Raw genomic sequence first — 25,975 nt, forward strand, 5'->3', positions numbered from 1 at the left:
AACAAAAATACACCAGAAATTCTACTGAGTCCATTCTTTTCTTTCCTTCTCCTTCCATCAACTTAGGTAATGTTTGTCCCCGGTAGGTTTTCGCTATTGTATTTAATGTAAGGCTCCCATATTTGTTCGAATATTTCAATATTATTTCTTAAACTATATGTTATTTTTTCTAATGGAATACATTTATTCATTTCTATATACCATTGTTGTATTTTCAAATTATCTTCCAATTTCCAGGTTGACATAATACATTTTTTTGCTAGGGCTAGAGCTATCTTAACAAATCTTTTTTGTGCATCCTCCAAATCAATTCCAAATTCTTTGTTTTTTATGTTACTTAGGAGAAAGATCTCTGGATTCTTTGGTATATTGTTTTCTGTTATTTTATTTAATATCTGATTGAGATATTACAGGACGATTTAGAGCATTGGAAAGATCTACCACTAACACTGATAGGAAGGATAAACTGTATTAAAATGAACATTTTTCCAAGGATATTATACTTATTTCAGGCATTGCCAATACAACTGACAGAGAAATTCTTCAAGGAGTTAAAGAAAATAATAAGGAAATTTTTATGGAGAGGGGGGAAACCGAGGATAGCACTAGATAAATTAACAGAATGGTATAAACAAGGAGGCTTACAATTGCCAAACTTTAAAAATTATTATAGAGCCGCACAATTAAGATACCTATCAGATTTTTATCAAACAAGGGAAAAACCAGACTGGACGAGATTAGAATTAGATAAAATAGGGGAAAAGATACCTGAACACATATATAAATGGGATGAAAAATTGGTACAACATAGAACTTCTCCAGTATTACATCATCTCCTCAATATTTGGAAAAAGTGATCTTTGAAGACATTTCTGTCCTCTCTTTATATATAGCCATTTCTCGACATACGGCTGAATTCCATTCTAACTGACCAGCAAGATCTTGAAGTGGACGTTAAGTTGGATGTATGTTAGCATGGCATGTAGTTCGCATGCTATCAGTCCCTACACTTATCCCACTGCCCCACGGTCTCCCGACAGCCCATTATCAGTCCCCACACTGATCCCACTGCCTCACGGTCTCCCGACAGCCCGTTATCAGTCCCCACACGGATCCCACTGCCTCATTGTCTCCCGACAGCCCATTATCAGTCCCCACACTGATCCCACTGCCTCACGGTCTCCCGACAGCCCGTTATCAGTCCCCACACTGATCCCACTGCCTCACGGTCTCCCGACAGCCCATTATCAGTCCCCACACTGATCCCAATGCCTCACGCTTTCCCGACAGCCCATTATCAGTCCCCACACTGATCCCACTGCCTCACGGTCTCCCGACAGCCCGTTATCAGTCCCCACACGGATCCCACTGCCTCACTGTCTCCCGACAATCCACTATCAGTCCCCACACTGATCCCACTGCCTCACCGTCTCCTGACAGCCCGTTATTAGTCCCCACACTGATTTCACTGCCCCATGCTCTCCCGACAGCCCACTATCAGTCCCCACACTGTTCCCACTGCCCCGCGCTCTTCCAACAGCTCACTATCAGTCCCCACACTGATCCCACTGCCTCACACTCTCCCGACAGCCCACTATCAGTCCCCACACTGTTCCCACTGCCCCGCGCTCTTCCAACAGCTCACTATCAGTCCCCACACTGATCCCACTGCCTCACACTTTCCCAACAGCCCATTATCAGTCCCCACACTGATCCCACTGCCTCACGGTCTCCCGACAGCCCTTTATCAGTCCCCACACTGATCCCACTGCCTCAAGGTCTCCCGACAGCCCATTATCAGTCCCCACACTGATCCCAATGCCTCACGCTTTCCCGACAGCCCATTATCAGTCCCCACACTGATCCCACTGCCTCACGGTCTCACGACAGCCCGTTATCAGTCCCCACACGGATCCCACTGCCTCACTGTCTCCCGACAATCCACTATCAGTCCCCACATTGATCCCACTGCCTCACCGTCTCCTGACAGCCCGTTATTAGTCCCCACACTGATTCCACTGCCCCATGATCTCCCGACAGCCCACTATCAGTACCCACACTGTTCCCATTGCCCCGCGCTCTTCCAACAGCTCACTATCTGTCCCCACACTGATCCCACTGCCTCACACTCTCCCGACAGCCCACTATCAGTCCCCACACTGATCCCACTGCCTCACGCTTTCCCGACAGCCCATTATCAGTCCCCACACTGATCCCACTGCCTCACGCTTTCCCGACAGCCCATTATCAGTCCCCACACTGATCCCACTGCCTCGCGCTTTCCCGACAGACCGTTATCAGTCCCCACAGGGATCCCACTGCCTCACGCTTTCCCGACAGCCCATTATCAGTCCCCACACTGATCCCACTGCCTCACGCTTTCCTGACAGCCCATTATCAGTCCCCACACTGATCCCACTGCCTCATGCTTTCCCGACAGCCCATTATCAGTACCCACACTGATCCCACTGCCTCACGCTTTCCCGACAGACCATTATCAGTCCCCACACTGATCCCACGGCCTCACGCTCTCCCGACAGCCCGTTATCAGTCCCCGCACTGATCCCACTGCCTCGCACTCTCCCTACAGCCCGCTAAGTCCTCATACTGATCCCACTGCCTCGCACTCTCCCGACAGCTCACTGTACCTGTACTCTTTTATCCTGAGAACTGAGAGGCTGTGATGTACACAATGCTGGGATGTTGTCTGATGGTCACGAGCATACAGATGCAGCCGTTAGCACTGGTGGTCGTACGACCAAGCATAATTTTTATATTTACGTACATTTTTTCTTTATTTAAAAAAAATTACATATTGTTTTTTTTTTGCCGGTCGTATGTATGGGTGGTCTTAAGTCGCATAGGTCATAAGTAGGGAAGAGGCTGTACAGTATCCAGCACTGCAGTCAAATGCCAAATAAAGACACTTCAGAGAAAAAAAAACTAGTACATGCCTTTCCTGACTCAGATTACCGTGAAACCTTTTGTTTAAATTGATAATTTGATCATAACCAAGTAAACGCAACTGAGGTCACAGAAATATCGAGGAGAGAAGAGTGTGTTTATTTTAAATGACCCAATGAAAATACAAAGTGGATTATATTTTGCTTTCAATGCATTATTCACTCGGTCAGTTGGAACAATGTAACAATAAAAATATTCCACAGCTCAATATGGTAATAATTTTATATTGGTTTTGAAGTTCAAATTAAGAATCCATTTTTTAATAAACGACGATCATAAAAGAGCGTTTCAATTGCAAAGAAAATACTGTTCTAATTTCACGTTAAGCTTTAAAGTTACAACTAAAACAGTTCATGAAACACTCCACAAAGCACATTCTGCAAGGGAGTGTCTAATTTTTATTTTTCATCGGTGACTGTAGAGGAAGCCTCATGAAACGTACTCAAGCCACAGATAGCCATATTTTGAATAGTAGGGAAATTTAAGCGTTTCGGGGAAGAAGCAGACAAATGGAGCTGAGCCCGTGGTCAAATCATCCATGATCTTATTGAATTATATGGTGGCGGTTCAATGGGCCAAATACTCCTGCTCCTATTTCTTGTGCTATTGTTGATGGCTTTATGATTGGGTATTCAATTTCATCTCAAAATTATGCGAAATCCAAGTTAGTAACAGTTGATAAAAGTCATGAGCTACAGTTAATAAAAGGCGAATAGAAATAGTAATTCCTGTAACTTGATGCAATAATTATTACAATTAAAACAAGTAACATGCTTGGGTCTTTGGTGATTTGAAAAGTGACAAATACACCATGTTGAAACTGTAATCTAGAGTTTAGAAAACATCAATTATATTTGCAGCCATTTTCTTAAAAATCTAGAGTGGTTCTTTAATTTTTCCTGAAACGGAGATTGAAAAGCCCTATACCTAGTCTAGTATAAAGATACCCACCTTCATCATCAAATAAAACAAATCCATTTACTGAATTACTATCATTTGTTTAATTCAAGACCCTACTAGATTTTAAGACAATGATGTGCTTTGTCTTGAAAACATTTAAACTGTGACGAAGGCCCTGGCAAGACAGACATATGACTTCATTCAAAATGACTTCAAATTTGATCTGATGTTGCAAATACTGACAAAGATGGCAAATTTGATTTTGAAAATTGTTAATCTGTAATATTAAATAAAAGTTTCAAGTTCTGAAACTGAGAAGTTGCAAAGTATGTATTGGCAATGAACATGAAATATTGAGCTGACTTGTTTCTGAAAATGATGCTGGATTTTCACGGGTGAAAATCATTTAACTTAAATGGAAAAAATAAAACCCATAAAAATATCAAACAATTTTAAAATATGTTGTTTATAGCCTTGATTTCTACATTGATCCCAAAGGGACTGTATCTGTGTTACTGCATTGATTTTTGAAATACAATATTTGTCCTTCTAAGCTGCCATTCATTCTTGAACTCTTGTTATGTATTTTACAACAGAAGCAGAATAATTCCCAGTGTAAACTCACAGTACATTTGTATTAACAGCCATTCTAAAACTGAATGTGACTGCCACAGTGGCTTATCACTAGAGACTTCTCTTAATTCAAAGAAATGTCTAAAAATCTGCAAAGGTACTCTCACCTTGACAGCAGTTTCACTGCCTTCTGCTTTAAAATCTTCAAATTTCATTACTTCAGCCATAATGAAGCCCTTCTCGAAATCTGTGTGGATCTTGCCAGCAGCTTGAGGTGCCTTCGTCCCTTTCTGTCAGTAGAAGTCCAAAGGAAAATTAATTGTTTTTAGGAAGATGGATTACAGGAAGAGATGCATGTCTCTTTGATACAAAATTAGGTTTCAGAGAAACTTTACTTCATATCACTTGACTTGTCACATCCACAATCAGCCTTATCCTGATATTGGATATCCATTTAGCAAACCAGGGATAAAGTGTCCTCTGTTATCAATGCAAAACAGCAATTTATGATACAGATTTGGAAGGTAGTATTGATTTTAGATGAAGTAATCCTGTCACCATGAGCCAAGCAACATCTCTTCTCATTCAAGGTATCTGAGACAACACTTTGGTTACATGATCTGAAACTGTAATTTAGTTTATTGACTCAAAAAGGGCATGAACCTCATTTTGAAGAATGTTAGGACGGGCTTTAGCTTTGCTACATTTTCACAGTTCATTATTTGTACTAAACTCTTCAAACAGAAGTTGAATATTTTTCCTTCTTCAACTCTCAATTTTCATTATTATAAACTGATACAAAAGGAGATAATACAATCCTGTTTGCTGAAAATAACTTAATTAAAGTGAAAACCCAAAAATTAGGTTTTATAGTATGATTCATAGCCTTTGCTACGAATGAAAACAGAAAAGTAATTAATTCTATTCTATGCTCAGACATTGTATGTACAATCTGAAATGAATAATGACAGTTGACCATTAGTGCCAAGTTTCTGCTTCATCTCTGAAAATTGGGATACAAGATCATTTCCAGAACATAAAGGAAAAATGCTAACAATATTCCATGATTATATTCTATTATCACAAAGTCAAGCCATTCCAGTGAGAGTACTGAAAATATAATTACCATAAATCAGAGTTAAAAGTTTACAGTGGTTGAAAGGAATACAATATTGTGCATTTGTCCAAATTTTATATTGTCGATAATATCAAAAGCATTGTGCCAAGAACCTTGACGCATTAGAGCAATCTCAAGAGTACAGTTAAATTGGCTGCTATTAAAATATTGAACATTACAGCACAGTCCAGCCCTGAAGTCCATAATTTTGTACTGGCCTAGATAAACCTACTCAAAAAACTAAACTTTTCCTACTTCATAGCCCTTAATTTTTTTTTCATTCATGTCCCTGTCTAAGAGTCTTTAAATGTTCCCATTGTACCAAGCCACATCAGCACACCTGTCAACAGATTCCAGGCACCCACTACTCTCTGTGTTTAAAAAAAACCTCATCCTTGCATCCTTCACTTTCTACAGATACCCTCTGGCGTTTTCTATTCTTGCCCTGGGAAAAAGGTGATGGCTGTCCACCCTACCTATGCCTCTCATAATCTCCATGAGGTCCTCTCATCCACTTCGCTTCAAACAGAAAAAGTCTGATAACCTTGCCTCATAAAACATGTTCTCCAATCCAGGCAACATCCTGATAAATCTTCTCTGAACTCCCTCCACAGCTTCCACATCCTTCCAATAATGAGACAACCAGAACTAAACACAATATTCCATGTGGTCTAACCAGAATTTGATAGAGCTACAACATTACCTCTCGATTTTTGCACTCAATCCCCCAACTAATGAAAGCCAGCACACCATAAACCTTCTTATCTACCCTATCAACCTGCATGGGAACCTTGAGAGATAATGGATTTGGATCTCAAGGTCCCTCGGTTCTTCCATACTGTTAAGAATCTTTCCGAGGTGGCCTGTTTCCAAGCCATAAACTGTTATATGGTTATAATTCAGAATTATCAACCAAAAAAAATACTAGTTCACAAATATCCTTTAATTAAATAAATAAAATAATTGAAGTTACAATGAAGGAAGTCATTCTGTCCCTCAAGAAGCTTTGACCAAAAAAAGCTCGACCCAACTCAACCCCATCTGCCAGCACCTGGCCCACTTAAGCACTAAGAACATTTTTGAGTATTTTTAAAGGTAAGGAAAGGTTCTATCTTTTCCACTTTTCAGTTGAAGACATTTTTTGTCTTTTAATTCTACCAATTATTTTTGTCTCTTCTGCAAAGGGAAATAGATGCTTCCTGTTTATCTAGTCCAGCCTCCCTCTCTCAGCACCTTAATTTTATGGACCACCATTGTAATTTTTCAACCTTTTTCTTAATTTTTACTTTTAAATCTAGGTTTGTGGGTCTTCATACAATACAAATTATTGGGTGTCTTCAGGGCTTGATTTCAAGAATATAAATTATAATTCTAATTGCCAACCATTTATTTAGGGGCCATAAAACAGCAAAGAAATGTGATGATTTTATATTGTGTCCAATTCCCTTCAAGTTATTCAAATTAATTTAAGCTGTATAATAATATCAAATAATTTAAAATCTTTTGTACCCACAGTCATAACAAAGCGTTCAAAAATAATCAAAATTATTATTGTTGGGAACTAGGTCATTTAAATAGGGGGAAAAAACCAGAGCAATTAAGTTTGAAGGTAAAATGTTGCTCACAATTTAACAGCAATCAAAATGTTTAAATCATTCAAATAACTTGTATTTGAGTATAGTCAATTATACTGTATATACAGGTAGTTCCCGACACGACCTGGGGATCGCAGGATTGGTTATAACTTGGGTTTGGTCATGTCATAAGATGGGGAACGGGGACCTACAGCTGCCTTGGGGAATGGGAAGCAGGGACTTCGGGCTGCCGCTGGGAGCGGGGGCCACTGCATACAGTACTTTTAATAAAGATTTTTTTAAAAATTTGCTCGTATGTACGAGTGGGTGTAACTCGTGTAGGTCGGAAGTCGGGGACTACCTGTAGAATCAACTATTGCAATTAACTTCACTATCAATGATGCAAAAAATATCAATTTGACACTCTTAAATTTACTTTAATTGACATGGCAAATCTGAATTTGGGAATAATTCACACAAATTGAGACTTGGCTAGCAGTGGATCTGTCTCCACTTACTTGATATATTATTCTTGGGAGTGGGTTTCAGAATTGCATGTCCATGCACTACAGTTTAGAAGTCAGAATGTATTGGAGGTCAAATTCATGTCTGTACTGTTCCAGGACTCACCACTACATCTGACACATAGTGCTGAGCCAAGGAGTCACACAATTTGTATCATAATCCTCAGCTTTATGCCAGTCATAACTGGTGCATTTAATGCACCTCCATTTACCTGAAAATTAAAAAAAAAAACTGTAGATGTATATCAAAAATGAAGGAAGAAAATGTTGGAAATGCTCAGATCGGGCTTCATCTGTGGGAAGGGAAGCAGAGTTAACACTTCAGAACGAAAACCCATCAGAGCCTAAACCGTAGTTCTTTCTTTTTCTAGAGGCAGCCTCATCTGCTGAGTATTTCTAGCATTTTCTATTTCCACTTACTGATCATCATTTATAACATGCTATGCTAAGCATTTAATTTTCATTTCAATATACATTTACGTTAATAGCAGTTTCATGTGATTATAAATTAAACAGTGCAGTTAAAAGAAAAACTTCTAGTTATTTTTTTCCCAAAGGTCTCCTCATGCAGAATGATGCTAAGATATTTGGAAATATCAGAATTGCCTCCAGATAGCATCAGGCTATAATGTCAATGCTGACTGCATGTTGGGAATTGTTCAACACAAAACTAACAACCCCTAGGGCTAGCATGGGAGGCGCTCACATTTTGAACCATAATTAATATCAGAAAGAACTTGACTGCATCATGCATCATGTATGTGCCCACACAGTTTAAAAATGGTAGTTTCAAAGAAGGTATTCCTGATCAGTAGCTAATAAAACATACTGCACATGAATCCCAGATTATAGTGTTCTTATTTTAAAACAAGTCTACATTAGTCAAGTAAAGCAGGAGAGGTAGCCACACAAACTTAGCAAATACCAATACTCAACGAAAAGCAACATCAATTTTACCGGGACAAACTCAGTCACACAGATTAAGCAAACACAATACTGAGGTGTCTTATCTCTGACCACAGGAGGAGGGAAGATAGATTCTGCAGGATGAAGAAATTCATACGATGGAATAGGCAGTATCAATTGCTACCTTCCTCAATCAATGCACCCCACTTTCACTGTTCAACAGCTCACAAATAATTAAAGTTAACACGAACAAAACCTCATCCATAATGACTAGCTAACCACTGCCATGACAAGCTTAAAAGTCAGTGATATCAATCTGAATTCAACAGTGTGGAACTGTGTGTGGCTGACAACAGGACTTTGAAACATACCTTTATGGTCCACGCTCGCACTTCATCTGGACCTGCAGTGAAAAAATATTCGAGCTGAAGAGATGAGAATCCAGTCTTGATGATCTTGGCCAATGCACTTAAATGATAAGCATAATTTAAAAGAAAAATTACATTCAAAACATTTCAGTGTAAACATTTATCAAAAATCTTTTGTAGATATCTTGGAATTCTGAAAATGTACATCACAGAGATATATCACCTCAAAATCATCTAATTACATAATGTTCTATTCCCCAGTAGATCTTTTCATAATAATAAACATTTCTGATGATACACAGAGAATAAACATATATAAGGAAAAGCCTAAAAATGAAGGTTACAATCTATATATAATCAAGATTTTTTTTCTGTGATAATCAAAGTTCGAAAGAGGACCTTAAGAATATATTATCCATGGCCTGTCAGGAACCTCCAAAAACTATAAACTACCACAAATCTTTTCAAAAATAAAGCTTAGATAACAGTAAGTAAAAATTGAAGTATTTTTACAGTATAATATCCTCAAAATTTTAGTTTTATACCAGTGTCTAAAATAACATTATGTTCACTATTTTCTCAGAACCTTAACTTAATACCTCAGCAACCTTTTTCTTGAGTTCTACTATTTCAATTAACACTGCAGCATTTCTTCTAATAACCTGTTAGCGGATACCCTGGCCTGATTGCCTATCTTTCAGTCTACCTTCTTGTTGATTCAGAAGGGCTTTCGCAACTCTCCATTATACAGGTACACAATCCTTTATCCGGAACCCTTGGGGGACAGTGTGTTCCGAATTTCGGATTTTTCCAGATTTCAGAACAAAAGCCAACTACCCCAGATTTAAGCCCACGTGCTGCCATATCCATCCACTTCCAGTCACACTGGCATTTCCCCCTTTGCCACCCAAGTCGCGCTGCCGTCTCTCGCCTGCCCGCCCGAGTCGCGCTGCCGTCTCTCTCCACCCCCCCCGCCCGAGTCACGCTGCCGTCTTTCTCCCCCCTTGCCCACCCGGGTCGCGCTGCCATCTTTCTATCTCTCTCTCTCTCCCTCCGCTATACCAGCACCAGGAAAAAAAATGCCGGTTTTTGGAGCTTTCTGGATTTTAGATGTCTGGATAAAGGATTGTGCACTGTATGTGAAATTTTTCAGCTCTTGTATTTATTTATAATTTCTACTGCTGATATTCCAGACATCAGCAACTTGTGTGAATGTAGTTGGACTGCTGGAACAGTGAGGCAAAAGTGACTTCGTAACCCTTCCTTCCCCCACCCCATCAGAATACTAAATGTCGAATTGGCAGAAACATATTCATCCAAAAAAAAGGCCATTTCAGGGCGATCAATTTTAGCACTCATGTTAGCACTGAATTAAAAAAAAATTGACAATAAACTCAGTCCGTCTACACTCAACTAACTCTTAGTACTTACAAATCAGATCCAGCAATCAGTGTTAGGGACAAAAAAAGAACTGTTTTATCTTTTGGGGTAGAATTTCATGAGCTGCCATGGCTACTTAGGTTAGAGCTGGCTATATGACAGGCAAAACTGTTTGCCAATGGTCATTTGGAGCTGTTTCCTGCTGGAATAACACCCCCAAAGATACTAAGTGTAGAAACAGGATCTTCACAACAACATTCGGCCAGTTTGCTAATTATGCAGCACTCTTCCTCCCATTAACCAGTGAAGTTGACTCCTAGCTCCAATGCAAGATTGAACTTTTAAAAAAAATGTACAAAATATTCTCCCCTTTTTGCTCAGTCTTAAGAATCAGAGGTGCGTGCACAGAAGGAAGAAATTGAAGGGACATCTTGAATAGGGAAATTCCAGCAATCTGGGTTTGTGGAACAAATTTTGGTGTTTAGGGTGTTCAGTGGGTAAAATTGAGAAGATGCAGAAGTGGGTCATAAGCAAGTAGCTTCAACCTTTTAACAAAGAGTAGTGACCATAAAGGTGCAGGATCATGAGTAGCAAAGGTTCAATTGAACCAGAAAAAGTTTTTCTACTGCTTCTCCATTTAAAGTGCATTCAGAACAAATTCAGAGACTTTCCACATCACAAACATGAAAACATAAAATAATGGAATTGCAAAATATAAAACAAAAGTAACTCCTACTGTTTATTTAAATGAAATAATTTATAATCTAAAATAAATGCCAAGTAACCTTTGTGTTTTATTTTCCTCCAGATATTTTTTTTTCTCTTCATCTTCCTTTTCCTGTAACTTGAGTTCCATTGCTCCACTGAAAGGTATGACCAGTGCTCTTGGGTCATGCTTGTCCACCCATTCTTTAATTTTTATCAACCTACATAAAAGATGCAAAACACTGTTCAGCACCCAGTGCTTCACTGCAACATTATCCATCATCTGTATTTTCTAATGCCATTTTTCTGTGTACATTTTTGAAGGTAAAGACATTCTTTACCTTCATTAAGAATCCATATTACCATTACAATATTGCACTCATCTTTTCCTTGATCACTGAGGCAAAAACTAAATTAGACACACAAATTACTTACAAGTTAAAAAGGGTAACCTCAGACTTTTATTAGATATGAAGGACATTGCTTAATTAGTCAGTCTTTTACCCCAAGTTGTAGAAGGGTGTCTAAAATTGGAGGGCTTATGCTTAAAGTGAACAATGGAAAGGCATTTTGACAGGGAAAATAGAGGGATACTCTAGAAAATCGAATGGGAGACAATTAAGGATGGACAAAACTTCTGGCTTTCATGGTGAGTCCCATGATTGAACCAAAACTATCACCAAATTATTATTCAATTGCCAAAATGATTTGCAATGTTCAAAAGTCTTATTAAAGACATTATAATGTTATTTTTAAATGCTTAAAAGATGTTCTGAAGGCAAATGTTAACATAGAATTTAATTAATGGAACCAACATGCACAAGACGCATTCTTTTTTATATCATGGTTAAAGACAAAAACTATTAATAATATTTCAGGATAAAGACATGCAAATGGGGTAAAGTATAAATGATCTGAGAGCTGAAAATGTTCATGACTCTCAACAGCAGATTGTATAGAGTTTATTCAAAACATTAATTCTGAACAAAGTACCAGGAGGTAAGAACAATGTGATCAGTGCAGCTCTGGACTCAGCATAATAAATTAAATGCCACAATTTCTATCCCTTTCTTTCTGAGCTGGAACATCATAATAAACGGGCATTTCAGGAGTATTTTCATGTTAAAGAACCGTAGTAAGAAAAAAATAGCATTTAATAAAATTACTGAGCTGTTTCCAAGACATGAGGGACACATGAAATTCAATCAAGATGTTTGTTTTTATTTTATATAAAACTGCTGATGCAATGCCATGTACGGTTAATTTTTAAAGACTGTTTGAAGCTGACAATCGTCACAATTAATTGAAATCTCAAATAATCTGACCTTGTGTTTATAAATCACCTTTAAAGTGTGCAGAAACTTAATTTTGAATAACGATAATGTGGCCATTGACCCGTTACACTAATTCACGAAAAAAACTCCAAAACTCAACATAAATTTTACCTTATTATTGATTTATTTTTTAATCCAAAAGTAACAAAAGACTTTATTACTTTTGATAAGCTGAGCTTTGCCTTCTATATATTTCAGAATATAGTCGTTCAGAGATACAAACCATCTAAATTTAAGTAGACACATGTATAAAAAAAGAATTTTTAAAGTAAGAGTGCCCATGTATTATGTAGAGTTACCATAATGTTACCATAATTACATGTGCAAATGAGCAAAAGAAGAATATTATCAGCTGTGGAGCAAAAAGGAAAACATAAAAATAGAAATCTCTACTGCAGATGTGGCCTGGACAAGTTGCTGGAAGTTACAAAGCAGAGGCCAATTCAGCAGTTATGCCCATGCCAACCAAATCAAAAGCTATGAAAATTAATCCCACAGATTTTGGTTTGTAGCTTGGAGCATTCAAGTGGAAATCCAAGTACTCTTAAAAATGAGGTGAGGATTTTTGCCTCTCTCACTTTCCGTTGGAAGATCCACCCAATCATTGTGGACCACAAATTTTACACAATTAAAAAAATGGCATGGTTCAGTTGACTCACCTCAAAAACCAACCAGCCAGAAAGTGACATTGTATACGGAAATGTGGAGCGCTGTTGTGAAAATTACTGCAATTCCTCTCAGCCTCTATCAGAGACTGCTTGTGAAAGGCTTTAGATAAAGCGAGAAGTTGGGGAAACCCAAACTAATATGGAGAGTTTTCAAGTGTGGAAAAGTAAATGAGTCTACTTCAAGGGAAAAGAAAGCAAACAGTATTAGCAAAATGGGAGGACAGATGAAGGAAAAAGCTGATTAAGTAAATTTAAAACAGAATTTAGGAGAAAAAGCTACAACGTGGTGGAAAACACTAAATGCAGCAAGTTAGATATTTAAGCAAACATTTGGCAATTTTTCAAGAACAGGCTTGGTTAATAAAGTGAACATATGCAAGGAGTAGCTTTGCAGATGAACAAAAATAAATACCTGCACCAACTGAATGGATTTAATGAACTTCAGTTCTAGAACAGTTCAAAGGGATATTGTCCTGAAATGTTAACTCTTTCTCTTGCCACAGAATAGTGCCTGAAGTGCCAAGTATTTCTAACACTATTTCAAACTGTAAACATCGGCATTTTTTGATTTTCAAATATTCTTCAGTTCCAGGAAAAAAGATGAGCTATCAGGAAGACCACTGTCTAAGATATGCTCGGTTCTTGCTGATGCATCAGGAAAGAGGTCTAGGTGCCACAAAACCCAAAACCTTCCACCATCAGACTCCTGAACAAGACTCAATCAGAGACTCATTTAAAGCACATTACTATTGTTTACTATTTGCTGTATTGCACAGTTTGCACTTCCTTCTTTTTTTTTGTCCATGTATATTTTCTTGAGTAGTTTTTTTTCCCCATTTTGCCTAGCCCTGAAGGAAAAGGAATCTCAGGGTTATTTGTTATGCCATGTATGTACTCTGACAATAAATCTGAACTTTGATATTAATGTCAGACTGCACAACTCACAATAAGTGCTTCTTGTCTCTTGATCAATTAACATTTCAATTGGCAAAAAATAGTACATTTGCCAATATTAAATACTTCTTCACAATTATGAATAGCTTCCTTTGGAATGGACTTGCTCCCAATTATTTTGCATGACTCACAAGAAAAATAAATCTTGGCCTCTAGTGTGATAGAGTAGCATAGCTAGAAGAACCTACCTATTATCAATTTGTGTTTGTGTGGAATTTGCAACATTAACTCAGTGACTCCTTAGTTTTCTCCCATGAATAAAGATATGTAGGTAATAAGATAATCAGATTCGGTAACATGTGTTTAGTGCATGGGCGAGTGGTTAAATTTGGAGGAGTTGACGAGAATGTTGGAGGATTAAATAAGATTAATGCAAATGGGTACATGATAGTCAATGCTAACTCTGTGGGTTCAAGCTGTATGTGCTATGACTCAAGAAAAATAAATTCAACAAAGCGAGACAAAATGGCAAAGCAAAAAAGGAGAGGAAGGATGCAAATCTACATGAAAAGACCAGGCTGGGAAGAGTGATATGGCAAAAAGAAAAAGTTAGACTCTACGATGGAAACGCAAATATCGAAGGAAGGGAGAGCAGGCAAAGCGATATGTGAAAGTGAGCTGAAATCTTGGGAAAAGAGGCCGGGAGACAGAGAGAGCCAGAGCCAGTAGTGAGATGTGGAGTAGACAAGACAGTTGAGGGAGGGGGGTGGTCAAAGAGGGAACAAAAAATTGCAATTGATATCCATTCTGTCGAAAGAAATCTCAAATGTTCGATCTGTATTTGCGTCAGTAGGTAGCAATATAGTTGATATTTATAATTCTTTAGAAGTCAAGGAAATGAATTTTCACTATTAATGTCAGTATTATTTCTCCGTTCTCTGCTACAAGTCCACAAGGTGGCAGTGAATAATGCATGTCAATGTATATCTCCCACAATAACACTGCAACATCTGGAAAATGCATACTATTTCAGGGGGAAAAAAATTACATGTGGGCTTGTAACTTAATTCCTTATTGAGGTAAACTTTTGCAGTCCTGGTCCACTACTGCCAACCATCTTGCACTTGATACCATGTGTTTTAGGGGCTTAGAAATTTCCTTGCTGAAAGAGTTTCATTACAGTCTAATTCTAAAGGAGCTTTTGAGCGATCTTCAAAATAGAATTAGTAGAGAGATTGTGACATGAGTTCAGAGGTGGCTGGGAGATAGACAGCAGAGAGTCATGGTGGACAACTGTGTGTCAGGTTGGAAGCCTGTGACAAGCAGGGTGCCTCAGGGATCGGTGGTGGGTCCCTTGTTGTTTATCATTTATATTAATGATTTAGAGGAGGGTGTGGTTAACTGGGTAAGCAAATATGCGGATGATATGAAAATGGGGGAGTGGTGGATAGTGAGGTAGATTTTCCTGGATTACAGAAGAATTTGGTTTGTTTGGAAGAGTAGGCTGAAAGATGGCAGATGGAATTCAATGTGGACAAGTATGAGGTGTTGCATTTCAGTAAAAATAACCAGAATAGGACATAGACAGTTAAGGGGAGGGCATTGAGATACGCAGAGGAGCAAAGGGTCCTGGGGGTTATGGTACAGAGTTCACTGAAGGTAGATTCCCATGCAGACAGGGTGGTTAAGAAGGCATATGGTATGCTGGCCTTCATAAATCATAGTATAGAGTATAGGAGCTGGGAGGTGATGCTGCAGCTGTTTAAGGCATTGGTGAGGCCAGGTTTGGAGTACTGTGCTCAGTTCTGGTCTCCAAATTATAGAAAGGATATAGATAAGGTGGAGAGGGTGCAGAGAAGGTTTACAAGGATGTTGCCTGGCTTACAGCATCTGGATTACAGGGAGAGATTAAGGAGACTGAGACTTTATTCTTTGGAACGTAGACGACTGGGAGGGGACTTGATAGAGGTATTTAAAATTATGAAAGGAATAGATAGACGAGACATAAATAGATTCTTTCCCCTGAGGGCAGGGGAGGTTGGAACAAGAGGCCATGAGTTAAGGGTAAGGGGGCAACACTTTAGGAGAAATATTAGAGGTGGCTTTTTCACTCAGCGAGACGTGGCAGAAAGGAATGATCTTCCGAATGAGATAGTTGTGGCAAGGTCCCTTCTGTCATTTAAGAGAAAGTTAGATGTGTACATGGAGGTGAGGGGGTTGGAGGGTTATTGGCAGAGAGCGGAAAGTTTGAGCTAGTGGAGTTGTTCTAGTGAACCAGAGCGGACTGGAAAGGCCGACAGGGCCTGTTTCTGCTCCGTAAATGGTTATATCAGAATTGCATAACTGCTGAAGGTATTTCAATTCTACGCAAAGGAGAGGGTGGGGATGCAGGAAATAAGAGCACAATGGTAGGAATTGTGGTGTAATAAGTGCAGAAGGGTAATGGGTTGGTGAACTTCACTGGCAAACATGATTGGAATTGTGGGCTCTTGATGATATTGAGAGTAAGGAATACAGAAAAGACCTGGCACACAAGAGCAAAGTGCTGCACATAGACATACATGTATGTACAAATTTTTAAAAAACAACTATTTGTTCCATCACCTCAGTTTGACAAAGCAATACAAATATAATAATAACTGAAGCAAAAAAAAAATATTCGCAGAATAAAACAAGTCACTGAATTCAACCACCAAAGTATTGGAGACAAATTATCAAAAAATACAATCGGATCTATTCAGTGACTGTAAATTGTGATCCCTATAATATAAGAGCTATCACCCTGATTCGTGCAGAACCAAGTATTTAGTCTCAATGTGAGCAACCCGATTGGAGATCTGGGATAAATGAATTACAATTGAATCATACTTTTCACAAATAAACTGTTTGATTCCTAAAACATTAACAGGATATAATAAAAATACACTTCAACAGTCCTGGTTCTATTGTTTAACACCATAATTATAAAACAATGCACATTAACCAATGCAAATGATTACATTTACCTACAATACAGTGGGTAGAAAGTCTAAGGAAATATAAAATATTAAGAAAAAAATCAGTGTAGATTTACCAGTGATATTAAATTAATGACAGTTAAATAAACAAGGGTCACATGACCTGAAAGTACAAAGTTAAAATCAGAAAATGCCATAAATACTCAACAGGCCAAGGAGCATTTGTGAAAAGTACAGTAGAGTTAGCTAATGTTAGTTAATACTTTGAAGAAGGGTTCAGGCCCAAAACATCAGTAATATATCCTTATCTCCTATGGACGCTGCGACACCTGCTGAGTTCCTCCAGCATTTCTGTGTTTTTACTAGGTAATGTCTCAGACTGAATTCAGTATTTTCTACTTTACTAGTACGAGGTAGCTTTGGCTGGCTTTTTACTGCTGAGATCAAATCTCAACCACAGAGCTATTTTTCAGTTACAGTTGTCCTGTAAGGTTAAAATTGGCTTCTGTTTACATTTCAGGATTTCTATAGTAGATTGTGATTTTTTTTTAATGACATAATCTATGGACCTATCCTACCAGCCTAGAAAAACAAGGTAAAATTTCACCATGGCTGCTGTAAATTCAACAAGTAAAATATTGCACAAAGGCTTTCTAATCCAAATGTGGCTCCAGATCATCAGCTGGTTTTCAACAGCCCTCTCTCTGAATAGCTTTGCAAGTTATTCAATTATATCAAGCAGAATAAAACTGCATTGACTGCCCAGCATCAGACTTGGAATTTCATCCAAAAAAACACTGCTCCTTTGGTGTCCTCAAAATTGACTCCAGAACTCAAATTTGCAAAGCATTGAATAAAATCTGGACATCACCAGTTATCCTCTCTCACTCTATGATTTAGTATTCTGCCAAGTTGAACTATATTTAGAAACAGTGCAGAGAAACAATGGCACAAAATATTTTCTGGGTTAGATACTTCAATGCCCTTCACTAATGGCCAAGTTAGTCCTGAAGAACATAGCTTCCGGTCACCTTTTTTACCTCCCCCTCACTAATCTGTGAAATGTATCATCAATGTGGACTTAAAAGTCACAATATCATTCATGTTACTGGACAAAAGTATGCCTTTTCACCATCCAGAAATTCATACAGTCCTTTTGGGAAAGGAGTGATTCACTTACATTTCTTCCAGTATAATGTCCTGCATTTGGCGGTCTCCTCTTGAGAAACCAAACCCAGATCGAGTGACTGGCTTGTGGAGCACCTTGGTTCAATCCACAGGTGCAACCAAGAGCTTCCTGTTGCCTGCTACTTTAATTTTACATTTTATTTCTCAATCTGACCTGTCCAAAGCATCCTGTAATATTATGAGGCTCAACAGAGCTTGAGGAACACCAGTGCATTATATTTCTCAAATCCTAACAGTAATTTGCATCGTCCGCCTCACAATTATTTCAACTCTACTCCAAGTCACCCATCTGTGATAGTGATTCAGCTATTTTTCCTCTCTCCATTAACACAATCCAACCATCTGGACATGTCCTAAAGCCTGACATTTTGCAACTTTTCATGCTTCTCAATTTATATTCTCACTCTCTAAATGCCAATATTAACCCATTGACCAGATGACCTCTGCAATCCGTCCTTATGGCAACCCTGGGCTCAGCCTATCAGAAATATCCCCTCTAATCCTTTTCATGCCCCCTCCTCTTCACAGCTACTAAAGCAATCGTTTTCTCTTTCCCAGTTTCTTTAACCCAAAACAGATGATGCCTGACCTGCTGAATATTCCCATAATTTTGTTTTATTCCTTCCTTTAAAATGTCAGAAATAGATTTAAAAATATAGCCCACAGAAATTGGCTCACCATCACCTTCAATAGTAAAAGGGGGCTGGTCGATAAATACCAGTCTTGCCTGTGTACTTGCAGACTATAAAATTAATTTTAAAAATCCCATATTCTGATTTCACAGAAAATCAATGCTTAAATGTCTTTTTGTTTCACAACAATGCTACTATTTTATTTGAACAAGCAATGAAAGATACTGTATAATATTATACAGAGATTAAATTCAAATGCCATCTACAATTTTGACGATGACACCACGGTCATCGGCAGAATCACAGGTGGCAATGAGGAAGCTACAGGATGAAGATAGATCAGCTGGTTAGGTGGTGTCATATTTCAGATTTATTGTAAGCATATGTACATGACATCACCTACAGTGAAACTGCGATTGAATGTTAATTTGGATATAACATGATGAGTCATTGGACTCGGGCATCGAGCTCCCAGCCGGACCGGGGACATCAGGCTCCCGGCAGGACCGGGGATGTTGAGCTCCTGGCAGAGGCTGGGCCATCGGGCTCCCGGGCAGAAGCATGGATGTTGACCTCCCGGAAGAGGCTGGGGCACCAGGCTGCTGGCAGGAGCGGGACCATAGGGCTCCCGGGCAGGAGTAGGGACCTTGGGAATGACACGGCAGTTCCAAACAGATGCACACGGGTTTATACTCAGGCACTCTGATACTTCAAACACAAGTACTGGATCATAATGGTTTAATGTGGTTAGATTACTTAGTATTATACATTTAGCATAAAAAGAAGAGACTTAATTGTTATAGTGGCTCTAGATGCAGAAAAAGCATTTGACAGATTGGAGTGGAACTTTTTGTTTAAGGTGTGGGATAAATTTGGATTTAGACAGACCTTTATAAACAGGATTAAGGCATTATATAATGATCCTAAAACTAAAGTCGTGACTAATGGACAGATTGTAATGACTATTACAATTGATGAGATCTAGTAGACAAGGATGTCCCCTATCTCCAGCTTTGTTTATATTAGCTATAGAGCCATTTGCCGAGGCAATTAGTAGTGATTTGAAAATTAAGGGATTTAGAGTTGGTCAAGAAGAGCATAAAATTAGTTTATTTGCAGATGATGTTCTAATATATTTGACAGAACATGAAAGTTCCTTGCGAAAATTAAATTTTAAATTGGAAGAATATGGAAAGATTTCCAGTTATAAATTGGGATAAAAGTGAAATTATGCCCCTTACCATTGGAGATTAAATATCTAGGGATTCGTAAAGATAATAATTTAAAGAATTAATATAAATGGAATTATTTACCATTACTTACAAAAATTGACGTGAAAAAAATGTATGATTTTATCAATAACATTAGCAGGAAGGGTTAACTGTATTAAGATGAATATATTCCCAAGATTACATATCATTTTCAAACTTTACGTATATTACTACTTCAAAGGTTTTTCCAGGAATTAAATATTTTTTTATTTGGAAAGGTAAAATGTCTCTATAGAAAAGTTAATGTGGAAATATCAATTGGGAGGCCTACAGCTTCCTAATTTTAAGAATTATTATCAAGAGACTCAAATGAGATTTATTTCTTTTTTTTTAAGAAAAGCCGGCATGGGTTAAAATAGAATTGGATAAAATAGGAGAGATATTAGCAGAAGAATTTATATATATAAAAATGGGGATTTAAAATTAAAGAAACACCATTGTTGAAGCACTTGATTAATGTATGGAATAAGATAACAGACAATTTTTTAAATATATGACTATTTATTGTACTTTTCTTATATATCAACTTTTTGGGGGTGGGGGTTGTGGAGGTGTGTGGGGGGTAGGGATCATAATTATCATGTAACGATTTCAACTTAAATTTTTATTGTTATATTGTAGCCGACTGCAACAAAGAACTACACACACTCACAGTGTGGGAAGTTAAGCTCTGAGATTTATTGAGGCTGGAAAGGCTTCTTTTATACACTTGGATTCCCGCTGTTTGTTTGATTGACTGACATCAGCCGCATGAATAACAATAGTGGGCGGGAACATTCTTGCATGTGAATACCCTTCTTCCCCATCCTGTTATTGATCTGTTAGCTGGGCAGTTTGGCCAGTGCCATTTTAGGACTGCTGGTCTTGTCCTGCTCCAGCTTTCAACTGCGTCGGTTCGCTGTGTTAAGGGATGTGTTACTGTGTGTTAGGCTGCTGTTTACTACAATGCGCGCCGCACGATGTGCCCGCTTAATCTCTGTGGTGGTGGTCCGGTACAAAGTATTAATTATTTATTAATTACACATATGGAAAAGTTTTAAATATTTAAAAAAAGAGACATTTAAACAAGCACTTGAATGGGAAAGACATAGAAGAATATCAAACTAACATGGACAGATTAAACTGATGTGGATGGACAAAAAAAGGCATCACGGACATAACAGGCCTGAGGGCACTTTTCATTGCAACATGGCTATAAAAGCAATAAGTATCCCATTAAACATTTGTTTTCCCCGGGAAAAAAAAAATGGCAATGCAAATAGCAAAGCTCATGCATTTTCAAAATTAAAACTATTTTACGTCTAATATTTTTCAAGATGCAGTCTTAAGTATGGCATTTCAATCCATGATTATTGACATTGGAAGAGAATGCTGGCTGACCACCACTTTGGGCCAGGACACAAATCCTGTGTAATGACATTCTAAACTAATTTTGGGAGATACGATCATTAGTCACTGCAAAGAATCAAATTCTTTTGGACTTGCATTTTATTTTCTTGCAAACAAATTAACAAAATCAGCTTTGACCTACACACATGACTTTGATAAATTAAAATATGATTTACAGTGGAGGTAAAGAAACCATGACAATGTTGCATATTATAAGAGGAGTTAAATATAAAGCACGGTTTCAAATTTTGACAGCCTATCTTCAAAAGTGGTACATTCAACCAGCAAATGAGTTTGAAGGTCTTAAGGTTTCCACAGTTACTGAGAACAAACCTGACAAAGAATGACGAGCAGAAAAAATATTTTTAAAAAACCATGTACAGAGTAAACAGCCCATTCATTGCCTTCGTGTCGTATGTCTGCCACATATGAAATGGAAAAAAAACTTCCTGGCCAATTTGACATCATATACACAGCACAGACCAGTGAATAATATACTTTATGGGCAAACAAAAGTAAACAAATTTTGTGCATTTATATGCGTAATAATAAAGGAACGGTGAAGTCTTAAATTATCTTATTATCCAGTCAGTTTTCTAGCTGTTTCATGATATCCACTTAGTAGAAATCAGACACTTTACTGCCAGCATGAAATCTTGCACGTGTAGACTTTGTTTTAAAAAGCTAGCAGATCCATGCAATACTTAAAGGAAAGAACAATTTGATTAAAATTTAAAACATAATAGTCACTATAAAGAAAATACTCACGTGAGAATATACAATTGTCATAGTTAATACATTGAAGTACTGCAGCAATATTGAAAAGAATGTCAGAATAAATTATGGTTGCTGAGGAATAGGGAACATTACATACAAATGAGAAAATTCATCTCGTGGGAATAAATGCAAATATTCATTTATGTACAAAATTAATTTTTAATATATGCTAATAATAGTTTACACACAAAGTTTCAGTATTAAGATTGCATACCTTTATAGATTTTTAAAAAAAAATTTATATTTGTCTTTATCCCAAAAATATACATATCAAAATTTTCCCCTATATATATATATGTGTAAATCTGTACACTGTCAAAGCTACAGTTGGGTTTAAAAAAGGAAAGTTTCCATTGGGGAGGTCACATTTATATAATAATAACACCTTTAAAAAAAAAATTATTTGGGCCCCTATATAATCCAAATATGGTTGCCATATTTTTATAAATACGTCATATTTCTTGTTTAGATTATATGTGATTTTCTCTGTCTTCCATCGTGCTATCTGTGGAGGGGAATCGGATTTCCAAATAATAGCAAAAGCTATTTTAACAAATAAAATTTGGAATTTAGTTAGTTTATTACTTATTTAAATAGAGTTGCTCAAAAAATAAAGCTCCAGGTAATCTGCAAAGGCCACCCCTGTTATCCTTGTTAGTATTTCTGTAATAATCTGCCAGAAAGATCTCACATGACCACCTATTTCTATTCCACATCTAAAACACATTTCCAATATTTCTGATTTTGATATGAAATTTCTGTGGTGTGAGGTATAATTGGTGTAGAAAATTATATTGTACTAATCCATATCTTGCATTTATAATTGACACCATGCTATCCAAACACCAATCAGACCAGCATCTTTCTATTATTGCGACACGTAAATCTGACTCAGATCTCTCTCTCTCAATCACTGTAAACCTGGTTTTGCACTTTCATTTTGGAGAGCAAAGTGCATCTTAGCTATAAATTTAGGTGTGCTCCCCAGCCAAATCATTCGTTCCATCTCACTAATTTCAGGTGGGGCCAAGTTTGGTCCCAATCTTTCTCTTAAGAATGATCTTATCATTAACTACTCCATACTTATTTCTTAATTGTTCGAAAGACAAGATCCTTTCATATAACAATCATCAACATATCTTATTCCTTTGTCATACCATGAATTCAATATTTTGTTACCCAGATTCATAGAAAGTACTACATTTTTACATAATAGTGTCCTCTGCTTTTCCCCAGTTCATTAATTTATTCCTTGCCATATTCTAATCATGAGTATTAATATAAGATTGTCTGGTTTTTATTGTTGATTTAACATTCCACTTATAAAGAAAGTCCTTCATGGTCTCCTCTTTTATTGAATTCAGTCCCATTCGAATCCACGAAAGGGGGCTGTTTTCTTCAAAGAAAGATGATTGAAATCTTTCTTGTGCTGATAGATAATACCTCTTAAAATCTGGAAGTCGAAGTCCTCCCAATTTGTAGTCCCATGTTAACTTTACCAGTGCAATTCTTGGTACTTTGTTATTCCATAGGAATTGTCTTTTACAATTAAGTAATAATTTAAAGAAATTTTTAGTTAGTACAATAGGCAACGATTGAAAGAGATATTGTAGTCTTGGCATTACCTTCATTTTTATACAATTTACCTTTCCTACTAATGTAATTGGCAGATCTTTCAATTTCTGTAAATCATTTTCTATTTTTTCTAATAGAGGGGTAAAATTAAGCTAATATAAATTCTGTTAATTATTATCTGTCATTGTTCCTAAGTATTTAATTTCATTTTTCTTCCATTTAAATCTACTACCTTTTTGGTATCTTTCAAAATCAAAATTCTGCAATGGCATTATCTCACTTTTATCCTTATTTATTTTCTATCCTGATGGTCTTCAAATTTTTTTCTAATATTGTTTGTAATCTTATCAGTCATATATAACGCATCATCAGCAAATAAACTAATTTTTATGTTCTTTTTCTCCAACTTTGAAGCCCTTAATATCTGGATCCCTTTTTATAATCTCTACCAGAGGTTCAATAGCTAGGATGAATAATGCTGGTAATAGAAGACACCCCTGTCTACTTGATCTACTCAAGGGAAAAACAGATGACATTTGGTTATTAGTTATAATTTTAGCTTATGATAGATTTTAATGCAGTTTATAAATTTTCTACCTACATCAAAATTTTCCCAACATTTTAAATAAGAAAGACCATTCTAATCAATCAAATGCCTTTCCTGCATCTCAAGAAATAGTTATGTTTGGATTCAACCCTGATTTTGCCATATGTATTATATTGAATAATCTATCTAGGCTATTTGAATGATGTCTTCCTTTAACAAATCCCACCTGATCTGGATGTATTAATTTTGGTAAATACTCACCCAGTCCGTTGGCTAGCACCTTTGCTAGAATGTTATAGCCTGCATTCAGAAGAATCATTGGTATGATGAGGTTTTTAAATCGATCTCTATCTTTCTTCAGTAGTATTGTAATTATATTGAAAATATAATTGAAAATGTTTCCGGGAGGATTTGAGTCTCCACATACATCAAAAGAGCCATCAACAGATCTTTAAATTGTCTAAAGAACTCAGGTGGAAACTCATCTTCTTCCGGGGACTTAATAGCTTGCAAAGTACGCAGAGCTTTCTCTATTTCTTCCCTTGTTAAAAGAATATCTAAATCATCTTTTTTTCTCTCTTCTACTTTAGAAAGTTCAACATTTGTTAAAAATTCTTCCATCTCGTTTTCATCTCCTATTAATTCTTTCATATAGTATTGTCAAAATGTGTTATTTATTTATTTTTGATTATATATTATAGTATCAGCTTTTATTTCTATTGCATTTATCATTCTGAGTGTTTCCTCTGCTTTACCCTGCCAAGATAACATTTTATGCGCCTGTTCTCCTAGTTCATTATATTTTTGTTTAGTTTTTAACATCATTTTTTCTGTTCTATGTTTGTAGTGTATTTTATTGTAACTTTTTGTTCCCTAATATTCTACGTTTCGTTTTCTTGATATCTGATATTATTTTTCCAAATTTGTTATATCCTTCTCTAGACCTTCTATATCTCTCACATATTCTCTCAAGATTTTGTGTAAGAAATAATTTGACCCCTCATATGCCATATTAGAAAACTGTTGTCAGTGGAAGGAAAATAGTCTTCACAAAATATTTCCTATCTGTCTCTTAATAAAATCACAAAAATCCTTCCCTTTTAATAATATAGCATTAAGGCGCCACCTGAACATACTTTCTTACTTTTCCATTATAGTGATAGTTAATGTTAATGTTAATGGTGAGTGGTTTGATAAAAGTCTTAGAGTACTCAGTGTGACCTCCTCGGCATTGGTGAGACCAAACTCATTATGTATTCTGCAAATTGTTACCCAGATTCATAGAAAGTAGTACATTTTTACATAATGGTGTCCTCTGCTTTTCCCCGGTTTGTTTTACCACTCTACTTTGTAACTGGACAGACATTTAAAAAAAAAGCCAATCCTTGTATGTGAGTCACGTACCCTTGAGTAGAATGAATAGTCTCTTTCTAAGGGGTTGAGCTACCTCCATATATCAATTAGATTTAAATCCTTCATAAATGATAGTGTTGTTTTTGCAGCTTTCACACTTGTTATTGTTGTCGCTGATTTGTCCAATATTGGATCTAAACAAAAATTGAAATCTCCTCCAATCGATATATTTTGCTTTCCCCCTGCAGTTTTTAAAAAAGATATCCTTCATAAAGACTTCATCGTCCATGATTTTGCATAAATTTTACAGTGTGCCAGTGCAAGTCTTCCAGTTTGATCAGTTAATGTCTCTTCTATTATTATTGGTATATTTTTATTA

At 37.0% G+C, this 25,975-nt stretch overlaps 1 protein-coding gene across 5 annotated transcripts in view; it reads right to left on the reverse strand.

The window, feature by feature from the left end:
- ola1 (Obg-like ATPase 1) overlaps positions 1–25,975 on the reverse strand; it is a 270,802-nt gene that overhangs the window by 16,111 nt on the left and 228,716 nt on the right. For 4 of the 5 annotated variants that reach the window (XM_069935753.1, XM_069935751.1, XM_069935755.1 and 1 more), the window contains 3 exons: positions 11,092–11,232; positions 8,930–9,026; positions 4,605–4,727 (listed from right to left, as the gene is read on the reverse strand). In XM_069935753.1, coding sequence (XP_069791854.1) covers positions 4,605–4,727; positions 8,930–9,026; positions 11,092–11,232 — 361 coding nt within the window. Of the gene's footprint in view, positions 1–4,604; positions 4,728–7,857; positions 7,946–8,929; positions 9,027–11,091; positions 11,233–25,975 lie in introns of those variants that run through there. The other variant, XM_069935756.1, reaches the window with a different exon arrangement.

The sequence above is a fragment of the Narcine bancroftii genome, chromosome 4, assembly GCF_036971445.1.
Source record: "Narcine bancroftii isolate sNarBan1 chromosome 4, sNarBan1.hap1, whole genome shotgun sequence".
In the NCBI taxonomy this organism is placed as follows: Eukaryota; Metazoa; Chordata; class Chondrichthyes; order Torpediniformes; family Narcinidae; genus Narcine; species Narcine bancroftii.